General features: G+C 47.0%; 1 protein-coding gene across 5 annotated transcripts; it reads right to left on the reverse strand.

Annotated features, from left to right (window-relative positions):
• Positions 1-514: 514 nt before the first annotated feature.
• On the reverse strand, positions 515-23,767 carry Nme9 (NME/NM23 family member 9). 5 transcript variants are annotated; one of them, XM_020178282.2, is made up of 12 exons: positions 23,609-23,767; positions 23,244-23,280; positions 19,314-19,371; positions 14,084-14,187; positions 12,998-13,069; positions 11,193-11,309; positions 9,567-9,642; positions 5,707-5,789; positions 5,331-5,423; positions 4,016-4,170; positions 2,746-2,882; positions 515-717 (listed from the first exon to the last, which is right to left on the reverse strand). In XM_020178282.2, exons 2-12 carry the CDS (start codon positions 23,274-23,276, stop codon positions 653-655), a joined length of 993 nt encoding a protein of 330 aa, XP_020033871.1. In that variant the 5' UTR covers positions 23,277-23,280; positions 23,609-23,767; the 3' UTR covers positions 515-652. The 5 variants fall into 5 exon arrangements, with proteins under 5 accessions (XP_020033871.1, XP_073915243.1, XP_073915242.1 ...); XM_074059142.1 differs by having other exon boundaries at positions 23,244-23,342; positions 23,609-23,761; XM_074059141.1 differs by having other exon boundaries at positions 23,625-23,752.

Genomic DNA, 23,767 nt, shown 5'->3' on the forward strand with positions numbered 1-23,767 from the left:
GAATTCAGTGAAAGTGGAAAGCTCCCTGGCCCCTCTACGAGCTCTCGGGCCTTAAATTCCATGTTAGCCAAGTCAAAAGCCAAAGAAATGGAGAGGAAAGCGCCAAGAAAGCTAGCTGAACCCTGGTTCCACATGTAGCTTTCACTCATTGCTTTATGGACATGCCCTGATGTGGGGAGAGCTACAGACAGGCAGACCTGGGCAGGCAGCTTTGAAGGCTGGTTCACACCTGTTGTCACATCAGTGTGCAGGCTGTGTCAGCAGACCACGTGAAGCAGTTCTCAAGTTTATAGCTACCAGTTTAGAATCTACATTTGTTTAACACAAGGTACTGTCCTATGTGACTCAGTATCCTCTGAAATGACACGTCTCAGCAGAGTACAGTGACTCGTGCCCATTTATTTTGTAAAATCCAGAGACCAGAGGGAAGGGGAGAAAAAAGGTGTGTTCTGTATACTGTTTTAGCAGGCAGGAAAGTACATACATATTTTCATTGACCACCAAAACAGCTAAACCGAGAAAGTGTTGGTGCTCGAAAAAGTAAGTCCTCTGCTGAGCTTCCTTGTGTGCACAGACAGGAGTGCACTGACATTTCATCCCATAGCCTTGCGGCCTTGTCCCTGGCACATGTCCAGAAGAGCAGCACGGAATGTTAGTCCATGTTCTCAGGGATGCGGAGTGCCTCTGTGGGACCTGCTGCTCCTTCAGCCTCGGCGCCTGTGAGATGACAAATGGTCAGCAGGACTTCTGAACACAGCCATGACCCAGGCCTCCTGCCCCACCCACATCCCCAAAGAAACAGACAAAGGAGGGGCAAACTACATCACTGACCATCAAGCTAGGAGTTAGGCTGGGAGACACAGCAAAGGTGGTCCTAATGTGTTTATTAGGAACAAGGAATTAAAGAATTAGAAGAATGAGTAGCATTTGTTCAGCACTTAAGAAATGTCAGTCAGTCACAGGCTGAGAGCTCTACCTCCTGTCTCCTTTAGTTTTCACAGCAGAGCTTTGAGGAAGATGACTACGATGCAGTTGTTAATTTGGGTTAGATTGGGCCTGTCATTTCCATTTCACAGATGAAGCGGAGGCTCGACAAAGGTAAGTAACTTTTCAGAAGCTATTTAGCTGATGAATAGTGGACCCAGGATTCAAACCTAGGATTGTCTGTCTCCAGAGCCCTGTCCCTTGATCTCAGTGCCCTTCCTTAGCAGGAAAAGTGATGGGTAAATGAACCCAAGGGACAGCGAGTCAGAACAAATGGCAGGGCAGCTGCTCCACAGCGGTGGCTGCAGGAGGCTAAGCATTTATTTGTGTGATGTGAGCTGGGCTTAGATACTTCTAGAATTATTCCCTTAGCTCATTACCACTCGGGGCTGTAGAGGCAGGCTTGAGATCTCCAAACCCTCTCCCTTGTACCCCCGGTGAGTTGTTCCCAACTATTTCACCCTCTTCCTGCCCGAATGATCCTGACTTAGACCTGTGTAACTCCAGTCTGCCTCCCACCCCCCTGACCCATGGATGAAAATGCCCCATGACTCTGTACACATAGGAAGTGCATTATGGGTTCTCTGAGACCAGGTCCCAGGAAAGCTGGCTCTGGCAGGGCTCCCCCTGCCAAGTGAAGGTTCTGGTGCACTCAGCTTATCCTTCAGCTGGCAGTGGTAAGGATCCAACACAGACCAGCACAGGTCAGCCCCTGCCCCATCTGGCCTTACCTTCTGTCCACCTGTTCTAACACGGATGGCAAATCAAACATTTAAGCATACCATGGTTAAAACACAAGCCTTTAGATGCACATAGGTTGTTAAGCATTTCAGATCTGCCTACAGTCTTTCCCCAAGGGTCCAAGCCTCACATCTTTTACCTTTCCCCAGGATATCCATCTCCCAGCCCCTTTGACCTCAGCTCAGGCTCAAAGCAGAGACGAGCAACTGGGCAGCTGCCGGCTGTGGAATGGGCTGCCATATGCACTGTAGACCCCTTGGGGTTCACCCGGATTTGGAGGTGGCAATGGCCTGGTACTCCTTTCCCAGATGCTGTGGGAACGCTCCCCATGAAGGGGAAGGTCCTGGGCTCTTATCACCCGCTCTAATATGGGCTGGGTGGTAGTGGTGGTGGTTGCAGTTCTGTGCAGCCCTGCTTAGCAAGCCTGCTGAGGGTTGGGGGCAGGGGGCGGGGACAGAGCACAGGGGCCTTGAAGGAGTGACACCTGGCTCTGAGTAGGCTTATTAAAATTTCACAGTGGTTTCCACATGAAAATGCCAAGCAGCTTTACAAAGAAAACAGGACTCCAAAACAAGCAGTGAAAATGAGGTGACAGGTGCTGGTGGCTCACGCCTATAATCCTAGCTACTCAGGAGGCAGAGATCAGGAAGATCGAGTTTTGAAGCCAGTCTGGGCAAATTGGTTCATGAGACCCTATCTCAAAAAAAACCCTTCACAAAAAAATAGAGGTGGTGGAGTGGTTCAAGGTGAAGGCCCTGAGTTCAAGCCCCAGTATGCCAAAAAAAAAAGAAGAAAATTGTAATGAGATATTAAAAAGCAATATTGTTACTCCATGAAAACTCAAAACAGTTTAACTTCGAACCAAGTTACATGGTAACCTTTATTTTCAGAACAGGATTTTATTAGATTGAATAACTAGTTACAAATAATTACCAGTCCCTTGCACACACTGAAGCACTCAGTCACAAATTCCTCTTCACCTCAATCGTAATAAAGACCAAATCTGCCCTGACCACTTACCCTCAGGGGCTTCTGGGCCTTTGTCTGAAAACTTGAAACTGGGGAAGAGCAGGCCCAGCTCTCTGTTGGCATCTTCTCTGTCCTGGCTTCCGTGGACAGCATTGAAGGGCATTTCAGTGCCATACTGAGCTCGGAGACTGGGAAAGGAGGCAATATGTAAAACAGTTGTTTCATTTAAAAAGAAATGTTTTACCTTCTGGCAACATGATTCAGCTACCAAACAGCACTCTGCATTTCTGTGAAATCGCCTTCTCCTTGTAGAGAAACCAAGAATGACAGCCACGGTAGCAGTAGCTGACATTTCCTGGCAGTGTCACAGGCCCTGGGGTAGGTGCTTAACATGGAGGACCTTATCCCATTCCACCACAGCCCTAAGAGGGGGACTGCTGTTCCCATTTACACGTGTGTGGGTAACGGTGTAAGTATAAGAGCTGCCATTTTATTAATATCACTATCCAGACGAGCTCGATAGAGCTTGGCATTTTTAACACTTAGATTAACGCCGTACGGTAACACTGGTATTGCTAGGACTTCCTGTGTGTCACACACTGCTGAACCTTCTACCCTCTCAGGATGGTTTCTTATACCCCCATTTTACAGATGGGAAAGGACTGCTCCCAGAATGTAGGGACATAATATCTGAACCCTGGGCTTCTCTCATGAGCCCAACTGCCTCATATTTGAATGCTCCATGCCCCTTACAACTACAAGGTACAACTGCAGCTCTCTGGCCTCTTGCTAAGTTCTTTCCTGTTGTCTGGGCCTTCAAAGGCCAAGACACATGGATTTGGCACACCAGGCTTACTGCTCATGGGCCCAAGGAGTAGGCCAAGCCAGCCTATTGCAGTGTGCTGAACAGGGTGCTCAGACCCCAGAGGGCCTCCGGACACCCGGGTGAGGAGTGGGAGTGGGAAGGGTCAAGGCTACACTGCAGGCTGTTGCCCAAAGTCTCTGACTTGGCGGGCTTGAATGGAGCTCTGGGATCTATTCTCTTGGAAGCACACGCGGCCTTCTGGCTGGAAAGAGAACAATGACTGAGGACTGAAACCACCAGCAGCCTGCAGAGGAGGGGAGAGGCAGTTCACCAAGCACTCAGCAAGGCCAGGCACTGGCTCAGAGTGGCAGGATGTCAGGGACTTCCCAAATAAACATAGCAACAAGGGAGCCTTCTAGCCAACAGAGAGCCTTCCGTCACCCAGGATTCTGGGCTGAGCACCAAGAGGGCTGTAGGTTTTGAGATGGATGAAGGTACCACAGCGAGTGACATCACCTTTCAGGCTGCTCCCTCCTAGCCACATCAGGGTCACAGGGCCCCATGAGGGCTCGCCAGGCAGTAACAACATCTTCAGTGCCCTCGGTCTTGGTGAGGATCAAGAGGTGGCTTGGTCCACTGCACATGTGATAAACCAGCATTTCAAATGCCTCCTAGGTACACAGAGTGAAAATGGTGACACATCTCCAGAGCAGGAGATGCTGGGGCCTGAAGAGGGTCAGCAAACCCAAGCTCTACCCTCAGGATGGCAGGGGTCAGTGAGCAGCCTTGCCACCTGCCAGCTTGCCTAAGGACACAGCCATTGCCTTGGCCACCTCTGCCTGCTGTGGAGGGTCCCAGGGAGGGGAGGCAGTGACGACCAGCCACCCCGGAGGACAAAGGAAGGTACTGTAAGTTGACTCAGTTGGGGTTGAGAACGAGATACTTACGACAAGTTGGGCAGAAGCAATTACAAGGCCACATAATACGGAAGTCATGTGGGTGGCATGGAGCTGAGAACTTTTTTTGCCTTGCAACCCTTCTTCCTCCTTTAAGTAACAATACTCTGGCTTTCCTTTGGGGAACAGCTCTCCTCCGTTTTATTTGGTCCTAGTTTCACTGACAACACACCTAACCTGGGAGGTGGAGCTGTGACCCTAGCTAGGTCACCCAGACACGCAAGTAGGGGAGCAAATAAGCAGAAGCAAATGGAACGCAGCTGAGTTTTGAGTGGCAGCTCGGTGACTTAAGTGCTGTGCCCAAGGCTTTGGCTTCTGAGGTCCCTGGAACTTTCTCCATTCTTCTTCTCTCCAAGCCCTTGATAAACTCTTTCTTTCAGTTTTTTCTTTAATTCTGAGTTATGGAGTATACTCCAGCAAATTCTTTATTTCATTGGGGGTAATTTTTTTCCTTGAAACCACTGAAGTCTACCTGATACAGGTTAAATATATATATATATATATATATATATATTTTTTTTTTTTTTCCCTGACCTCAGGGCCTCATGTTTGCTAGGCAGGCGTTCTGCCTCTTGAGCCACAGTCTCAGTCCTTTTGCACTTAGTTTGTTTTTTGACAGGTTCTCATACTACCTTTTCCCAGGCTGGCTTCAGACTGTGATTCTTCTACTTCTGCTTCCCAAATAACCTGGATTGCAGGCATGTACCATCTCACCTGGTCCTTATCATCATTATTCTGAATAAAACATGACCCACTCCTGTTCCTGTTCTTCATGGTATTCTGTGTTCTCCCAAACTGCTATTAATCTATAAGTGTAATGCTGGAGGAGGAAAACAAAGTGAGAGCACTGGACGAACGGAAGCAGATGAACTGACCTCTCTAGCTCTGTGTTGGTAGAAAAGTCGCATTTCGGCCTCTGTCATGGTTCTCTCTTCATTTTTTAGGATGTCAAACCCAGCTTCCTGGATCTGTAGAATATATAAGATTCCACAAGGGTAAAACAAGCCCAAATTTCCATTTGACTTAAATGAAGGATAAAGACAGGCAACACTGAAAGCAGCGGAGCCCCTCGTCCCCCTGGTGTCTATTCCCATCACATTTAACATTTTCATTTCCTTGAATGGAATGTGAGTTCCAGCTCCTTAGAACCCTTCTTTTTTCCAGCAGGATGGTGCTGCCCAAATGCCCTACCCTGTTTACCCACCAGAGAGGCCATGGGGCAGTTGTCCAGGTAAGTATTTTCTCTCTTACCTTCACAATAATCTCATCAGTCTTTCCGTGGACCACTGCATCTGGCTTAATGATTGCCAAGGTACAGGTCTTCTCTGAAGACACTGCAATAAGCAGGTAGGAGAGGGGGTGCTGTCAAACGCTGGCATTTGAAGCGATCAGGAAGCCATTTGCAGGAACCATGCAGCATCCACAAAAGGCTCCATTGCATCAAGTGCCAGGCACAGGCTTGAGCTCTCCAGTTCCCTCCCTGGCCTCTTAGCTGGGTCCCAGCAGACCTGGACTCTAGTGGAGGCACCAGTCTGGCTTGGACTACAACCACCTCATGGCTTCAAGGAACAGAGATTGACTCAGTCACCTTGGGGTGGAGGGATGCTGGGGGAGGGGATTACTAAAAGATCATTTGAGAACAGAAACCCAGAGACACCTGAGTGAGTTGGCCTGGGGACAAGATTCAGCAGAGGGCACTGAAGCAGAGGGAACAGGCCTAGCCACCTTTATCCCTTCCTGTCACCCTGTGGTTCTCAGGCTCTAACTGCCCTCCACTGTGTTCTCTCACTCTCCTTAGCCCCTTTGCCTCTGCTTCTTCTCTCTCTCTGGCCATGTGCCAGTAATGGTTACCCAACTGCTTTCCACTTTCCACACCTGCTACCAAATTACAGCTTCAATCCTCACTGTCTCAGTTCAGGTTCTCCTGACAGAAGGCCTGATTGACCAGTTAATTGTTTTGTTTGTTTGTCTGCTTTGGGGGATTTGTTTGTTTGTTTGTTTGGCCTTGGATCAAACCCAAGGCCTCTTGCAGACTAGGCAAGCGCTCTGCCACTAAGCTACACTCCCCAGCCCCAGCTCGTTGTTTCAGCCAGTCATAGTTCACTGGCTAGTCTACCAATGGACTGCCCTTGGGTCAGTGTCCTCTAGTCCAACCAGCTGTGGCAGTGAGGGAAGCCCCGCAGGATTAGGATCCATCTTATTCCCCCACTGTGGGAAGGTCTGTGTGCACAAGTCAATCTCCATTGAACCCCTACATGCGTGAACTTGGCCTTGGTGGGTTACCTGCATTCTTTAGAGAACCATCATCCCCCCATCATCCTTTTCTGCTTCTCAGCTTTTACATCAGTTGTGTTGCAGTGAAACGAAACAATATTTGCATTTAAGGAGAGTTTTCTACTCTGAAAATCTGAAAGGCATGTGTACTTAAAAGATGCATGCTGTGGTTTAGATACATGACCCCATATGTTCAAGGCTTAGTCCCCAGCCTGTGGTGCTACTGGGAGGTGATGGAACCTTCAAGTGGTGGGGACAAGTTGTGGGGTCTTTAGGTCACTGAGCACAGGCCCCTGGAAGGGATTGTGGGGCCCCAGGCCCTTCCTTTTCCTCTCTTATGTTTCCTGGCCCTGAGATGAGCAGTTTTGCTCATCTCATATCATGAGCTCCTGCCATGATATGCTGCCTCACCACAGCTCAAAAGCAATAGAAAACTTGTCATGGACTGAAAGGTCCAGAACTGGGAACCAAAATAAACCTTTTTGCTTTTAGAAGTTGATTACCTCAGATATTTGTCAGAGTGACAGAAAACTGATTGACACAGTATAAATCACTTAGCAACAAATCTGTTCATTTTCCTGTGGTCACTGTTTCTAACATGCTCTGAACACTTAAACTTTAAAGGACTCTTACAGTAAATTCCATTATAAGTCAGTTGGTTCATGAGTTTACCTAGATGGTAGAGTGAGAAAAGAAGAAGCCTAAGCAGGGACCGGAAGAGCTCGATCTTGAATGGGGAACCCAGGAAAAGGATGAGACACTGAGGAGAGGCCAGAGACATGACAGAGAATAAGAAAGGTCATGATATCTCAGAAACCAAGAGAGAGAGGAAGGAGTGGGGATGTAGCTCACTGGTATAGCACTTGCCTGGCTTGTAAGAGGTCCTGGGTTCAAGCCCCAGCACCACCAAAAAAAGAGAAGAGATAAGAAACGAGAAGAGGGGGAGGAGGAAAAAGGAGGAGGAGTACAGAGGGGAAAGGAAGGAGGAGGAGAAGGAGAGAAAGAAGAGGAGGAAAGACCCTACAGACTTTGTGCCACCCAGGAGCAGTGGTTACAGAGCCAGACTGCAGGTCAGGCATGAGTGGAGGCAGGGGTGGCCCCAAGAGCATAAACAAAGGTCAAGAAACCTGGCTATGGAGGAGAGAAGGCTAAGGGAAGGGCAGGGTTTTGTGTGCTTTTCTAGTTTGGAGAGAACTGCTTTGGGAGGAAACACTGGAGGAGGTAAGAAAGGAGAAATTCAGAACCAAAGCAAGAAGTGTTTCCTGCAAGAGCCAAACCACTGATTTTCTTTTCCCTCTTGAAGTTTCCCTGATTTCCTAAACCATGCCTCCTTCTTTGTTAGAACTCAGTTCAGATGGTCCTTATTATCCATACATGAAAAAAAAACCAAAACAGCCTTTCTATTTCATACAATAAGGGTTTTCAAACTTCCTCCTCTTATCAGCTCACTTCCTGAATTTAATCCTCATTCCCCTGGTGACTCAGTTGCCACCAAGAGTCACCTGCCCCGCGACAGTCTAACTCCTGACTTGTGTCTTCACACTGCAGGCTGTGCTGCTCTTCTCACTGGAACTGAGGGAGCGCAGCACGGCCTCACGCATGAACTCTGTAAGCTGACACCCATCTTTTCTCCTGCAGGTCTGTGGGAAGGAAGGTTTGCTGATGTTTCAGAAAGAGAAGCACAAAAGACTAAGAAAACACCAGCATCACTGCTTCATGTCACTAGTGTTACCGCCCTCGGTTCTACGAAATGTCACACTTGTTACATTGGAACATCCTGAGCAGCTGTGAAGTATACCAAGATGCTGGAGGACAGAAGGGAGAGTCAGTACAGTATGTTGAAGCCAGGTGATTGACACAAGACATTTAATGGTTGTGGTGAACACATACAAGATTGCTGTTGTGTTGATTGATTGTATTGTGGTAAAGTATGGAGAATTGTCGTAATAAGAATCATTAGCTAGTGTGTGTTAGGACTAAGAAACCAAGCCAGAGAATGACAGGCTGATATGCAAAGGAGCCAACCCTAAGGTGGTGAGGCCAATAACACCAACTATGAGGTCACCACCAAGCATAAAAACCCGAGCTTCGCTACCACTCATCGCCATCGCTCGCCTCCCCAGCGCTGGAGACCGTGCTGTCAGAGCCCATCCTGAAGCTCTGACGCAGAGGCAGCCGCCACTTGAGAGACCCACCCTTCTCCCGACGACCGCAACACCAGACCTGCAACTGAGGTCGGCTGTAAGCATTCCCCCGAGCTCAGCTGGACTCCCCTCATCGGCTGAGAAGATGTCGCACGGTGAGCGAGGCTTGGGGAAGGCCTGAGTAAATTCCTGGCTGGCTGGGGTAGCAGAGGACAGGGCGTTAGGATCCGTGTGAGAGTGCTGTGTGGATTTGTTTGAACAAAATCCTGCTCTCTGAAGTAAGAGTCTCCTGAGTACTGCTTACCTGTACTCGACTGGTAACGAACCATAAGTGCTTGCGACAATGGCCCATCTTCCCAGGGTTCAGATCACTCAATAATCTGATTATTCATGTATTCAAAACACACATCAAGACCAGGTGTGGTGGCTCATGCCCGTAATCCCAGCTATGCAGGAGGCATAGGGAGGAGGATTACAGTTCAAGCCCTGCCTGAGCAAAAGTAGTGAGACCTCTGAAAAATAACCTAAAGCAAAAGAGCTGACGGGCATGGCTCGTGTGACAGAGCCCTTGCCTAGAAAGTACAGGCCCCCCACCCTGAGTGCCAACCCCAGTAATGCCAAAGGGAGGGAAACACACACACGTGCACACACACACCCAGTCTGAGTCCGCCTTGCTCACTGATTTGCACTTACCAATGTCCTCATCTTCACCATCGCCCTTTTCATGAGAAAAACATTCATCTTCACCAGAAATGGCCTCACCCTTAATCTAGTGCACATTGGTCATGAACAGAAAGGCAATTAGCCAATTTAATTTACCACTTCAAATTCCCACCAAAACAACAAAAAGTAAAGGTTCAAAATAGAGTCACATGGGAGTAGGGCACGGTGCTCAGTCTTTGAGGCTTGGCAAGAGTCTTTTTAGTAGTTGGGTGACAGTGGGGATGCGAGAGTTAGAGGACAAGGAAATCCATGCTGATCTTCAATTTCAGTTTCTTCCTCTTCCCACGAGGTAAATAGAGACTGAGGAAAAGTATAGACAGTTGGCAAGAAGACAAAGAAAGAATCAGAATGCAAATAAATCTAAGCTATAAGCTGCATAAGAGAAAGAAAGGAATAGATCGTTTTCCTGGAAGAGGCATGTGAGAATTGCTAGTATTTTTTGGGAAAAAATATGACTTGATCCTAATCCATTCTATTAAAAGAGAACTCTGCCATTTGGAATTGAATAGGAAACCTTGAGCACTGAGCACTGAGCAATGCTGAGGTGTGTTTGGCAGGTGTGCAAGGTATGTGGAGAGGCCTTTCTCTTTCAAGGGCAGTCAATTATTTGTGAAGAACTTGCAGTCTGTGTTATTACAGAAGTAATTTATCAGTCTACCTTATTTTGGAGAAAAGATTTATCAAAATCATAAGCTATGCTGATCCTCTACCTTATGGTAATGAAGAGCTGGATTTCTAAGTTAAAGAAAGGAACCCTGTGGAATCACAAGTAAAACCTCCAGGAGCGTGAGTGTGTGGCTCACCAGGAGAGATCCCCTGAGCTGAGGGGAGACACCTCTACCCACTGCTATCGTTTGGATAAGTGTCTGGAAAAGGTTCGTTTGTGGAAGCCTTGGTCTTCAAAATGGCACTTGAAGGTAGTGGAACCTTTAAGAGATGAGACCTAGAGGAAGGCCTTAGATGATTGTCATGCGCCCTTGAAGGGGGGATTGTGAGACAGGGTCTCTTCTTCTTTCTCTCTCTTTGCGTCATGGGCTTCATAAGGTGAGCAGCTTCCTCACCACCGGCTCAAAAGCAACAGGCCCAACTGACCACAGACTGAAATCTCCAAACCTGTGAGTCAAAATAAGCCTTTCTGATTTTTAAATTGCCTATCTCAGGTATTTTGTTATAGTAACAGAAAAACACATCACTGTTCAATTCTGTAAATTTCCTTTCTGAATTCTTTGTTGAGAGCTAAGGTGTGGGGCTGGTGGAGTGGTTCAGATGGTAAGAGTGCCTGCTTAGCAAGTATGAGGCCCTGAGTTCAAACCCTAGTGCCACCAAAAAAAAAAAAAGAGCTAAGTGGGGGGAAAAGGATAAATTAAGTTAAACAGTTCTGGGTGACAGGGACAACTTTTAAAAAGCTTCAAAATGCAGACATGAATAGTATGCATGGGTGCAGTGCATTCTCCCGAGGTCCTCTGTGAGGAGCAGATCCAATATGGGACATTTAGGAAGCTTTCCACTGACAGTGCCAGGAAAACAGGACAGGGAAGAGGCTCCCCATCCAGCACACTTGTGAGTCTGCTGCTTGTAGAAGTGACCTCTACTTACCACTCTCCGTTCTCTGCCACCAGCCAGCACCTCCTTTTCAGCTTCCAGCTGATCCAGGATGGTCTTCTGCAGAAGTGGAGCATTTGCTCCTCTCACCACTGCCACCAGTTCTCCACCCTGCAGTGCGTTATGGACCACATGAAATACTTTCAGAGTGTTTAAGACTGTGCCCAAGGCCAAGGTCATTGACCCCAAGCCCACAGCCTCTGCCATCCACTTCTAGTGTGGGGCTCATGTCTACTGCGGCTTCCCAGGGCCCTTCCCACATGCAGGCCTTCTGGTCTGCTCTTGGTTCTGCAGTGGTTTCTCCCTCTCTGATCTCTGTCTTCTACCCCGTGCCCCTTCTTTCACAGCTTCCTTCAGAGCAACTAACATTTAGGGGAGAGCAACACACAAAAAGATGAGAGTGACTCAGTGTGGCCTATACACGGTTTACTAACTGAAATATTTTTCGAGCACTTTTATACCAAACACCCAGGCAGAGGCAAAGAATATAAACACTAAACCCAAAACGTCACTGTCCTCAAAGAGTGAACAGTGCAGAGGTCACACCAAATACACAATTATGGTAGAATTAGATAATTACTTTAACAAGGAGAACTTATAAGGTGTGTGAAACTTAGGGCACCGGCTGTGGTCGTCAGGGAGAGAGTGTTTAGGCTAGACCTGAATTTCCTGCAGAAACTTTTTCAGAAGTCTCTGTGTGCATTACTCCCAGAGGAGTGTATCTGGAGAGGGACGTTCACGTGAGGTGGGTCCCCCTTCTGTGACTACCCGTCTCTCTGAGGACTGCCATAGGGCTGGGTGTTTCCACACAGCTGACTGCGATTTGTGCTGTAATCACCCTGGGCTTGTGCCATCAAGCCATTGTGGTAATGGCCCCATTTCTGCAACCAAGCTCTGGTGTCACCTGTGGCTGAGGGTGCACGCATCTCTCCTGTCCTTCCACGCATCCCTCCCTGCCCCCAGGCATGTTTCATCTCACAACTGCAGTCTCCCTACTAAAAGCCAATGCTCAGATCCTGTTTTATCATGAGTTCGTAACACTTGCAGAGCTGAGGCCCTGGCCTGCCTGTGAGGAGACCCAGGTGAGCAGATCCCAGTGTCTCTGACTGTTCAATGAGGGGGCTGACTGGGTTGGGAGAGGCATACCAATTAGTCACATCCAGGGTCTGGCAGGTGGCCTCAACCTGGGAAGCCAGGTGTGAGACAGCAGACCCTACAGGGCATGGAGCTGGCCAAGGGCATCACACCCAAAGACATCGAAGTGAACCCTTCGGAAGTCAGAGCCACTTGGCTGTCCTCAATAGATTCTTTCATTTCTGACTTTCTGCAAACACATCTTCACATTCTGTGATCACAAGGGCAAAGGCAGAGCTTGTCTGTCCCATAAAGAACGACTCATTTTTGCTAAAAGTTCCCCTTCATTGAGCAGAAACGCTGTGCTCCCAGAGGGTCGCCACAGCCTAGCGCGTCTGAGAGCTGAGAGCGAGCTTGTGCATTGGAATGACCTGTGTACTTGCCTGTATGCGGCTAACGGTGGCCACCAGGGACCTGTGTCATTCCCCGCCCCCTACCAGACATCAGGGCTGACATGGAACCATGCCTGCCAGGGGCATGCATCACCATGTTTTCAGGAGGGTCTTAATGTAGCCAACATAATAAAAACAGTCTAAGGACCTGTCACTTGTTTGGATCACCAAGGCTTCTTGGTGGCTCCCCGCGAGAATTAATACCAGTGAGGTGCATCTGAACATTAATGATTTTTCAACTATCAAATAGCCCAATTCTGCAAATGTACTTACTGCATAAAACAGGAAGGTGGGCTCACACTTCCCTCGGTGTTTTTCAAGGTCATCCAGACAGTCTGCCTCGGCCTAAACAAAACGAGCCGTTAGCAGGCACTCTTGGTGCAGTTGGCACATGGAACTCCACCCTCCATAATCTGCATCCCCAGGTGTAGTCCAGCTCACTGCCTGCCTGCTGCTCCTAATCAGAACTGTCCTGTCAACCTGTTGGTAGCAACCGAGGACAGTCCACTACCCTGAGAATCAAGTGAGGAGACAAGAGTATGCTTGCTTCGATGCAGCTGTACACAGGAACCTGGCAGCCATGACTGGCAACAGCAAGGTGAGAGGTCTCAGGTGTTGCCCTCAGGGCCTGATACACCCACTGCCCGTAGACCAAGCAGATTCTCTAGGCAAGCTGTTCTGCCACATGCTCTCTACAGAAGAACGAAAACTGACTCCCAAGGAAGGAAGTCCTGGAAGTCCAACCCCTTGAGACTTAGCATAAGTCACATTTTTTTTTTCCGTCCATTGTTTGTGAACCCCAAACCCGTGCAGTACGTTCCAGTGTCTCTGGAACTTATTCCATTTCCATGCATTAATCCAAGTACATTCTTGCTGAAAGTTCCCCTTTACAGGTTGGAGACATGGCTCAAGTGGTAGAGCACCTGCCTAGCAAGCATGAGGCCCTGAGTTCAAACCCCAGTACTATTAGAAAAGAAAAAAACAAACAACAACAACAACAAACCCAGTTTGTCTTTATGAAGCAGAGGGTGGAAATTCTGACACTTTATGTTCCGAAAGTGACATTTTGGCCAACAGTGTTCATGAGCCAAGAAGGAGCAAACACATTCAAGTGACATCCAACCCTTCCCTTCATACAGCATCAAGAAACTGCCAGAGCCAAAGGGGCTATGGGAGGTGGAGGGGTTGGGAGCTTTACACACAGAGGAACCATGGTCACCATGACAATATCAACAAAAGTCCCCAACTGATGCCTTTTGGTGATCTGAAAAAGTAGCTCATGCCTCCTGATCCATACTGTTTGTAAATTTTTAATTTTTTTACGTCTTGTTATGATTTTTTGCTGAGAGAGAACCTTACTAATGCAAAATGCAGACGGTCCAGGCCAACCTCAATCCTCATCCTCTGGAAGAGGCTCACCACGGGTTTGCAGGGGCCGCACCAGCCTTGATAGACGTCCACAACTGTGAGAGGCAAGAAACAGGCGCACTCAGCAGAGTACAGAGTCCATTCCCACACCCTCTAACACCACACTGGACATGTCTGCAGGGTACTCAGTGGTGAGAGGGACTTAAGCTCTCGGCTTATGAGCAAGCATGGACACACAGCTGTCCCTTATTTGTGTGAACTCAGACTTTTGCCTTCTAAGTATAATGAAGTAAGTATGGCAGAAAATCATTTTGTTAAGGGGGTTTGTTCACTTTGAGGATTTTTCAGGTTACATCCTGTGTCAGGCCTGGCACAAAGTGGCCTCAATGAATATTTGAGTTGGAGTGAAAGGAGAGGTCACTGTAGGTGACCAGTCAGCATCCAATTACTATCCTGATAGTAACCACAGCTTTGTCCTTTCCCCTGATAAATTAAAAGCCACTGGTTTTGTGCAAAGCACCATTTCGTTTACTTTGTAAAAATACTTTTCCCTGGAAAGTGGACCTGGTAGAGAACTAGATGGAAACTTGGGCTCCTTTGCCTTTTTCGATCCCAATCTCTAGGGATGTCAGGGCTGGGTGTGTGCCCCGCCCCCCGAATAACCCCTCCTCTGGTTGTAGTAAACCATGAGCCTGTCAGAGAGCTGAGAGGTCAAGCCAACTCCTGTGCACACACAGACAAGACCCACCCAGCATGATCGTGCTTGATTATGACCAACTGATGGCCACATTTTAGAGAAGGAACATTTGCCTGAAGACCTCAACACTCAGAGTTTGTGCCTAGTCCACACAGGTGGGCATTTCTGCTCAACAGCAGTAGTGCAGTCACAGAAAGATAGTGTAAAGTTACTTTTAATTTATTAGGCATGCTGGGTTTATGCAGCTCAGACTGGCTTGGAACTCAGTGTGTAGCCCAAATGGCCTCAAACTCTCAGTCCTCTTGTCTCAGCTTCCTGGATGGGATTACAGGTATGAACCACCATTCCAAGCTTGGCCTGCTGGTTTTAATAGCATGCAACTTATGATTTTACTTTTTGCAGAGTCACCTCTCCTGTGGATTAACCTAGCCTGTACACTAGACCAGCCTGGGGCTGTGCTGTGGGGAGTTTGGCAGGTCCCTGCTGGAGTTTGGACTATGGGCTGGAGGAGCTCCATCCGGGCTTACTCAGCAGTAAAGAAGGACTCACAGTGTTAGAAGAGAAGGAGTCAATGTTTCTGGAGATGCAAGAGGGTGTCTGCACCTTGCTCTTCTCTCCAAAAGCCCAGGGAGATGGATACCATTATTCCACAGTAGAGATAAGTAGACTGAAACTCATGGAAGTGAGTTTCAAAAAAAAAAAAAAAAACTGGTCTGACTGAGAGGCTCAAGTGGTAGAATGCCTGCCTTGTGAAGCTCTGAGCTCAAACCCCAATACCACACACACACACACACACACACACAAAACAAAACAACAAAAACAAAAACAAAAAAAACCAACTCTAGTTATGCTACTGTAACAGACTACCCCAGACTGGGAAGTTTGTAAGCGGTGAGTATTTATTTCTCACACTTTGGGAGGGTGGGAAATCTGAGATCAAGGCTCTGGCAGGTTCGGTTGCCTAGTGAAGACTGCACGTTGGGTAGGAAGGAACTGTGTGTTCTCATATATCAGAAGACCAAGAGCAAGAGTGACAGTCCCTCCATCAAGCCCTCTTATAAAAGCCCCCAATCCCATTCTTGAAGGGAAGAACCCTCCTGACCTAATTACCTCCTCAAGACCCTGCCTCTTAATGCCACCACGTGGGCCATGAAGTTTCAATTCCTGCATTTTGGAGGAGACACCCTCAAACCATAGCACAGCAGAACCAAGCTTTGAGCGCAGCCCATGCTCTCAGCTGCTCCTGGAAAGGAGCAAGATACACCGGTTCAAGCAGGTTGCTTGGGTCAGCCGGGGAGCACAATTTTACAGAAAGTGAGACCCAAGCTGGATATGCGAGGGACAAGGAAGCCAGACACAGAGTGGTGGTGGACTTGAAGAAAAAGAAAGGAGGAACCCAACACCTTGGAAAGGAAATACTGGCGATGAAATCAAGTGGGTATGGAGAGAACTCCACTTCTGATCCTGGCAGGAAAAAAGAACTAGGTGAGGCTGGGGAGAGATGGTTGGAGGGAGGGAGGAAACCAAACTCCTAAATGGCTCCTAAACCCAGCCTGTCTAAATGCTAAGATAGGCTGGGTTTCAAGTACCAACCAGAAAATCTAAGACAAGAGACCACAAAGGCACCAAACACCCAGAGGGGGAGCAGGGACAGGAGAGAGGGGTTCAGGCTTCCGGGGCATCCAGGTCAAGTACAAGACTCTGGGATTCTTTGAGAACAGATATTTGGATTTCAACACACTGCTGGCATGTGGGTGGGTGGAGACCAAAAAAGCACTTGGGTCAGCGTCAGGGAAAAGTCTCTGAAGGCTTAGAGGGCTCTGTATGCAGAGTCACTGAGGAAGGCAGGTTTAAGCCCCAAAGGGGGAAAAAAATGGAGCCCAATTAGGTTAAATCTCTCTGCAGCAATTATACTGATTTTCTACCAGCTTCTCATCCTGTCTCCTCCTTGTCTCTGGGAGGAGCAGTTGTGACCAAGGCATACTTTGCAAGGTTATGGAAAGAGTGGGCATTGGGGCACTTGAGAGAAAAGGGAGGAAGACACTGAAAGAAAGGAGGCAAAACAGAAGACACCTGGAAGGAATGGCAAAGACAATGTAAATGTGTATGCACACACATGTGTGCACATGTGTAAACCTGAGTAGGCTTTTGCATGTTTGAAGGCACATGAAAATGAGCCAACAGGAGACAAGGCTTCCAAGATGGTGGTTGTATTGGAAGCAAATACACTGTGTGTGTGTGTGTGTTTTCCAGTAGAGGTTAGCCATTATCACATAAGTGCTCAGCAGGATGGCTGCCCACAGCAAATTCTCAAAAAAATTATGGGGTGTTGGTTTTATCATTCCCATTGCTGTTCAAGAAGAAGAGCTCATAGTTTGTTTCCTCCTGGAGCTGTGTTCTAATTGCCCAGACACAGATGGGCACAATAGTTAAGCCTTGGCACCATCGAAAAAGCTTTATAATCCCTCAAATAGGAGAATATGCAATACTCACACCCACAGTAAGATCAATGTGACCAGCATTTATTTAGCACCTACTTGGCCCCAGGCCTGGGCAAGACTGCTACAAGTGCAAGATAAAAAACCAGTATGAGCTGGGTGTAGTAGTACATGTCTATAATCCCAGCACTCAAGGAGGCTGAGACAGGAGGATCATGAGTTTGAGGCCAGTACAGATAACATAGTAAGACCCTGTCTACAAAAAAGAAAAGCCAACACAGTTGTGTTAGAGTCTAGGGGATAGTACCAAACAGTGGCTACACCAAGTGGGTGTGTGCTAGGGGGCTTGAGAGAATCATAGGGGTTCCCAAGAGGAGGTAACCACACAGAGGCTCAGGGAAGATTTCACACAGGGAGGCCACTTTTGTGCTGGGCCCAGGAATGAGAAAGTTTCTACAGGTGGTGATACGCCATGACCCCATCCAGGGAGTAGAAACAACACAGAGAAAGTGAAGAAGAAAGGAAATGTGTGGCACATTCAGGGAAAATGTGAGCCCTTGGAACACAGTTGGAGAAGGATCTGAGACAGGTGGAGTCATGAGAGGAGGAGTTCCTGAATCCTGGAGAGTCGTTTGGTAGGGTGTGGAGACCCAGAGGGTAAGAACAGATACAAACAGACATAAGTATAGAGAGGAATTTGGCAGATGTGCCCAAAGATATCTAGAGAAAGAGGAAGGAATACTGGATGAAAGGGAGGAATCGCCTCTAAAATGGCTCCAAAGATTCCAGACTCATGGTCCTCCCAGCATTACGTAAGCCCCAATCCTTGAGTGGGCTGGACCTCGTGATGGGCTTCTAATGAACAGAATAGGGGAAAGGCATGTATCACGTTCCAGATTAGGTTAACAGAAGGCCGACTTCCATCTCTCTCTCTCTCTCCCTCAGGTACCTGGCTCTGGGAGGAAGCAAGTTACCATGCTGGGAGTAGCCTATGGAGAAACTGATGGCAAGAAAAGTCTCTTGCCATCAATAAGGACTCAAATCTTGCCAACAGACGTTGAGTAAACTTGGAAGTGGATCTTCTAAGGTCAGCCGACAGCCACATAAGTGAGCATGGAACAAATGTATCCCAAATTGAGCCTTGAAATCCCTCTGATACCTTAACTGCATCCTGGTGAGAGTTCCTGACCATGAGGAGTATGGGATAATAAATTGGTGTTGTTTGAAACCACTATTGGGAGGCAAACTTATGCAGTGATAGATAATTGACGCATGGAGAACAGGAATGCAGAGGTTTAGACAGTGGCTGTGCTGTTTCCTTATGACTGACTGTGCAGTCCCTGGTCCCTGTCCCTTATGATACCTGGCTACCCATCCATCCTGCGAGTCCCAAGAAATTCCCATTTCCCTTCCCACACATCCTCCTTTTGTGCCTCAGGTCATTAGAAGAAATTTCTGTGACTAAATACCAAACAAGCTTGAGTTTGGCAATCAGCTCTAAAACAAGAGAGCCCTGTTACCTGACAGTCCTCACTGATTCACTGAACTAAATTTACCTGTTTAAGCCAGATAGAAATATAATAGTCCTCCCTTATGCTCAAAGGATATGTCCCAAGACCCCAGATGGATACCTGAAACTATGGATAGTACCAAACTTTATATAAACATTTGAGTAACTGAGACGGTCAATCTGATAACTGAGCTGGCTACTAAAAGACTAACGGGCAGGTAGCACATAGAGTGTGGATACGCTGGACAAAATGATGAGTTATGTCCCAAGTGCGATGGCATGAGATTCCATCACTAGTCAGAACAGTGTGTAATTTAAGACATGAATTGTTTATTTCTGGAATTTTCCATTTAGTATTTTTGGACTGTAGTTGAACATAGATAAATAAAACCATGGAAAATGAAACCACAGTTAAGGGGGGACTACTATTTGCACAGACACAAAGAAATCACCTGGTAGCTTGTGAGGATAAAGGTTTTTAAAAAATGGTGCTCATTGCAGCATTTTTCATAACTAAACATGTCATTTAAGAATTTTGAAAAGAATGGATATCAAAACTATTTTATTTTAAATTACCAGTTAGTCCTTTGGAACTGAGCATTTCTTCCCAAAGCTCCTGGGTACTGATGTCAACCTAAACCCAAAGAGAATCAAAAGCTGTATCACTGAGGGCACAGAAAAGGAAGCCATTTAACGTGTTTTCTCTAGAGTCCTCTCTCTCTCTCTGCAGTATTTACATTTCAGTTCAATTTGTCCTCTCTCTTCAATCTTTTCTCCTTTCCTTTCTTCCTGCTTCCTCCCAAGGAAAAACCATTAACCTAAGAATGATACATCCGATTCTCAGGCATTTTAAAAATTGCTACATGTTATTTGTTGAGAAAAAAACATATAAAATTGTTTCATGTCATGAAAATGTACACAAACAGGATCACACTTTAGCTTTCCTTTCCCAATTTATTTTTACTCAATTAGAAATAATTGAGTTGAATTTACATTCATTATATCACTCACATTTTTCTCTTATCTACAAAGAGTTCTGGTTTGCCTTAGATATGAAATACAAGGAGAAATGCAAATTATCCCTCTCCATTAATAGTATACATTTTTATATAATGTACACAAAATATGTTTTTTTAAATAATTTCAAACTTATAGAAACTTTAAACTGTAACTACAAGTACAGAATATGAACATTTGGGGGTATTTTTTAGTTGTTATTTACATTATCAACTTGTTATCCCTTGGTCCTTAAATCATTATCCTATATAATAACCACAGTACAGTCATCAAAATCAGGGGAAACCCCACTGATAGGCTATTCCTACTTAATCCTAAGATACTATTTAAGTTTTACCATTCATCCCAATAACATCCAAAAGAACTAATCACAATCATATATTTGATGTATCTGCCAAATCTCTTTAGTCTAATTTCTCCAGTCTTTACTTTCATTCAACCTTGACATTTTTGAAAACTACATGCCAGTGATTTTGAGGTCTGTCCCTCAGTTGGGGATGTCTGGTGTTTCCTGTTGGTTAGGTTCCGATGGTGCATCTTTGGATTGATTGGAGTGCTAAAGAAACTAGAGAGAATCCTTGTTACATCCGCCCAGGTGATACACAGCTTCTGTCTGCCATCACTGATGATGTTCATCTTGATCACTGGATCAAGGTGGTCGGTTAGGCTCCTCCCATGCAAAATTATTCTCTTTCCCTCTGTAATAAGTTTTCACTAAGAGTTTCTTTGAAGCTACATAAATTAGAAGACCATGAAAATCCCAACTTGTCCTTGATACAAGTATGCCAAGGTCTGTGTCCCTGTAATAAGATAGGATGCCTTATCTGCAGTAAGGGCAGGAAACTGTAACAGCTACATATCCTCTGTGGGAGGTTCCCTTTTTAAGGAAGCACACCCCTCACTTTTTTGTTTGTATAAAAAAGAAAAGAAACAACAGAAAAGCCCTCTTGAAGCTTTGAATGAGATAAAGAGGGTTGGACTGATATCATCCTGGGTCAGTAGCTACCATCCTGAAGCAAGTGACAGGAAGGTCCAGAAGAGCCCCACCCCAACCCAGAGGCTCAGCTGTAAGTCATGAGCAACTCTCTGTTGTCCCCTGTCCCCCTTCCATCATGGTGTGAGCCACAGCAACTCTAGGACCAGGACTTTGAGGCAGCTGAAGAGTGCTTCCTAAAAGCAGGACAGGAGCCTGACAATAGGAAAAGCACTTGAACTTCCTGAAGCCCTACATTTGGTAGGGAATGAATGGCCAATGTGTGGCACTTTTTGACTAGATTCTCTCTCTCTCTCTCTCTCTCTCTCTCTCTCTCTCTCTCTCTCTCTCCCCCCCCCTCTCTCTCCCCCCCCCCTCCCTCCTCTATCCCTCCCTCTTATAGTACTGGGGTTTGAACTCAGGGTTTCACACTTGCTAGGCAAGCGCTCTACCACTTGAGCCATACCTTCAGTCCTTTTTGTTCTGGTTATTTTGGAGATAGGGTCTCGTTTTTTGCTCAGGCTGGCTTGGACCACAATTCTATTTTAAGCTTCTGCTGCTACTGGGATGACAGGGTTGCACCTCCTCCAACTTTTTTCCATTAAGACGAAGGTCTAACAACGACCCCCACCCCCAAGGCTGGTCTAGAACCGCAATCCTCCTGATCTCAGCCTCCCAAGTAGCTAGGATTATAGGTGTGAGCCACCAGTGCCTGGCTAGATTAGCTCTTGATGTCCTATGATTTCTGGCTCAGTCACAGAAGGAACCCTGAATAACTTTGCCCAGAGGGAGAAGACAGGGCTCCTGGCTTGGCAGCCATACTGCTTTTCAAGGGGTTTACTTTGTAGTGAGTTAACACACAGATGCCTCAGTGTAAGCCAGCACTTACTCCCCTGTCTTCCCTCGACAAATGGGAGCACTTAACTTTTGTAATGGACCATGCTCAGAGCTCATAAAACCTAATATTGCTGACGTATCTCCCCCAAAAGGGATATAGGGCGTAAACACATGCAGTGATATCATATGGGCCGATAACACGAGACAGCACAGAAAGCATTCAGAGCAGCGTGGAAGTGTCCAGAGCAGTCAACAGCTTAGTATGTTATGTATTTTGTCCCTCCTGTTCACACACGGGATGTGTGGTCCACACAGCTCCAAGTGGGAGGGCCAGGTGCTCAGAATCTACCAGGAGATGCCTAACTCTGGCGTCCTAGCATGCCAAGGCTAGAAGACCCTTAGGGGTATTTCACCCAACATCACCATTCCCCAGTTGGGTGAGCTATGGCCCAGACTGTGAATGTATTTAAAGTCACAGAGTTGGCCAAGAGATGGCTCCAAAACTATGTGCAGTGTCTGTAACCTGAGCCTGTGCCCTATGGTGTCATTCTACTTTACATCATAGCTGACCAGGAGACCTTTTACAGTTTGTTTTAAATGTCCCCATATAATAGACCATCCAGATAATCTTCTTATGACAAGACATGCTCTCCAAATTCCAGGGCCCAGGCCTGCATGCTTTTTGGTTTTGGGATTTTTTTAACCATGACTTTGGAATCACCCACTTCGTACTGTCCAGGACTAGGAAGAAGAAGGCAGGTATGGTGGTGCATGCCTGCAATCTCAGCACTCAGGAGGCTGAGGCAAGAGATTCAACCTAGCCTGAGCTTCATAGCAAGTTCCAGGCCAGTCTAGGCTAACTAGCAAGACCCTGTCTCAAAACAAAACAAAAACAAAGGCATAAGAAGAGCAGATGCTGGCTTGTAGATTTACTTGCCCTAGCTGTAAATGAAATAAGGCATTCTGTATACAAATGTTCATACTGTATCTTCAAACATATTAACAAGAGAATGTTTGAAGAGTGGTAGGAAAACTGGATCTCCACAGAGCAGTTAACAAACACACACCTAAACTCAAAACAACTGGTATTACATTCTCTGCAGTTAGGCTTCCACAAAAAATTCAGCATGGAATTTTGCTGGTTTATCTTTCCTTGGTTTTGCAGTTTTATTTGTTTTAGTGAATGCCTGAGTCTTATGGTTGTATAAGCACTATAAGAAAAAGAAAAACACTTCTGCCCAGTGTTTTTTGGTGGTACTTGGATTTGAACTCAGGGCTTCACATTTGCTGGGAAGGCACTCTACCACTTGAGCCATTCCACCAGCCATTTTTTGTGTTGGGTATTTTCAAGATGGGGTCTTGCAAACCATTTGCCCAGGCTGACCTTGGTCCTCCTGATCTATGCCTCCTGAGTAGCTAGGATTACAGGTGTGAGAGAGCCACTGATGATGCCCAGCTGCCCAATTTTGTTTGTATATATTTAAGTATAAAAAGTTTACCATCACTAATGCTCCAAGATTTTTGTTTAAGACAGAAGAACACAAAACTCAAGTTTGAGAACACTTAAATACTAGCAAGGAGAATGTCACTTTTATATTGCACCCCAACCTCCTCCACTTCGCCCTACTGGCCCCCCAAACCCAACAAAGTGCTGGAAGCTGGTGCCCTTTGAGGCTTACCTGCAAGGCAATTTCCTTCTTCTTGCTGCCCATGGCTCTGCAAAGAAGACAAGCCCCGTGGAGGTTGCGCGATTCAGGGCAGCAGCCTCCCCGCAACCTCTGTGCGAACCAACAACCCAGATCATCCTCAGACTGAGCCCCAATCCCCCCCTTTTTTTAAGGTGCCTCTAAGTGGCAGCAAATCAATGCACTGATACGAAACGAATCCCCCAGGGCAGCGCTCTCGAAGCCCCTTCCCCACCCGGTCACCTGCGGGAGGTGGGGGGTGGGGGGCGGGGGGCGGGGGGCATACACGCGCTAGGGTTATGCGGGAGTGCCCGCTGAGAAATTCTGGCAATAAAAAGGTCAGAGGACACTTTTGTCACCTCTGTTCCCAAATACCGGGAAACTGAGCCACATCGAACGATCTCCCGACAGTTTCCTGGTCCTGACGCGCTCTTTGTCTCTGCAACAGACTACGGCGACCAGCTATGGTCGCCCTGGCAACCCCGCACCCGGCCAAGCTGGAGCGCCTCCCCGCTGAC

This window comes from Castor canadensis, chromosome 17, assembly GCF_047511655.1.
Source record: "Castor canadensis chromosome 17, mCasCan1.hap1v2, whole genome shotgun sequence".
In the NCBI taxonomy this organism is placed as follows: Eukaryota; Metazoa; Chordata; class Mammalia; order Rodentia; family Castoridae; genus Castor; species Castor canadensis.

What these genes read in the sequence shown, in the direction of transcription:
- Nme9 (XM_020178282.2), bottom strand. Translation starts at nt 23,276, where the DNA reads ATGGGCAGCAAGAAGAAGGAAATTGCCTTGCAG. An exon ending in CCACCTTCCTGTTTTATGCA is followed by an intron (nt 11,310 to 12,997) that starts GTAAGTACATTT and finishes AACGCACTGCAG; the next exon opens with GGTGGAGAACTGGTGGCAGT. An exon ending in ACCAACACAGAGCTAGAGAG is followed by an intron (nt 4,171 to 5,330) that starts GTCAGTTCATCT and finishes CTGTGTACCTAG; the next exon opens with GAGGCATTTGAAATGCTGGT.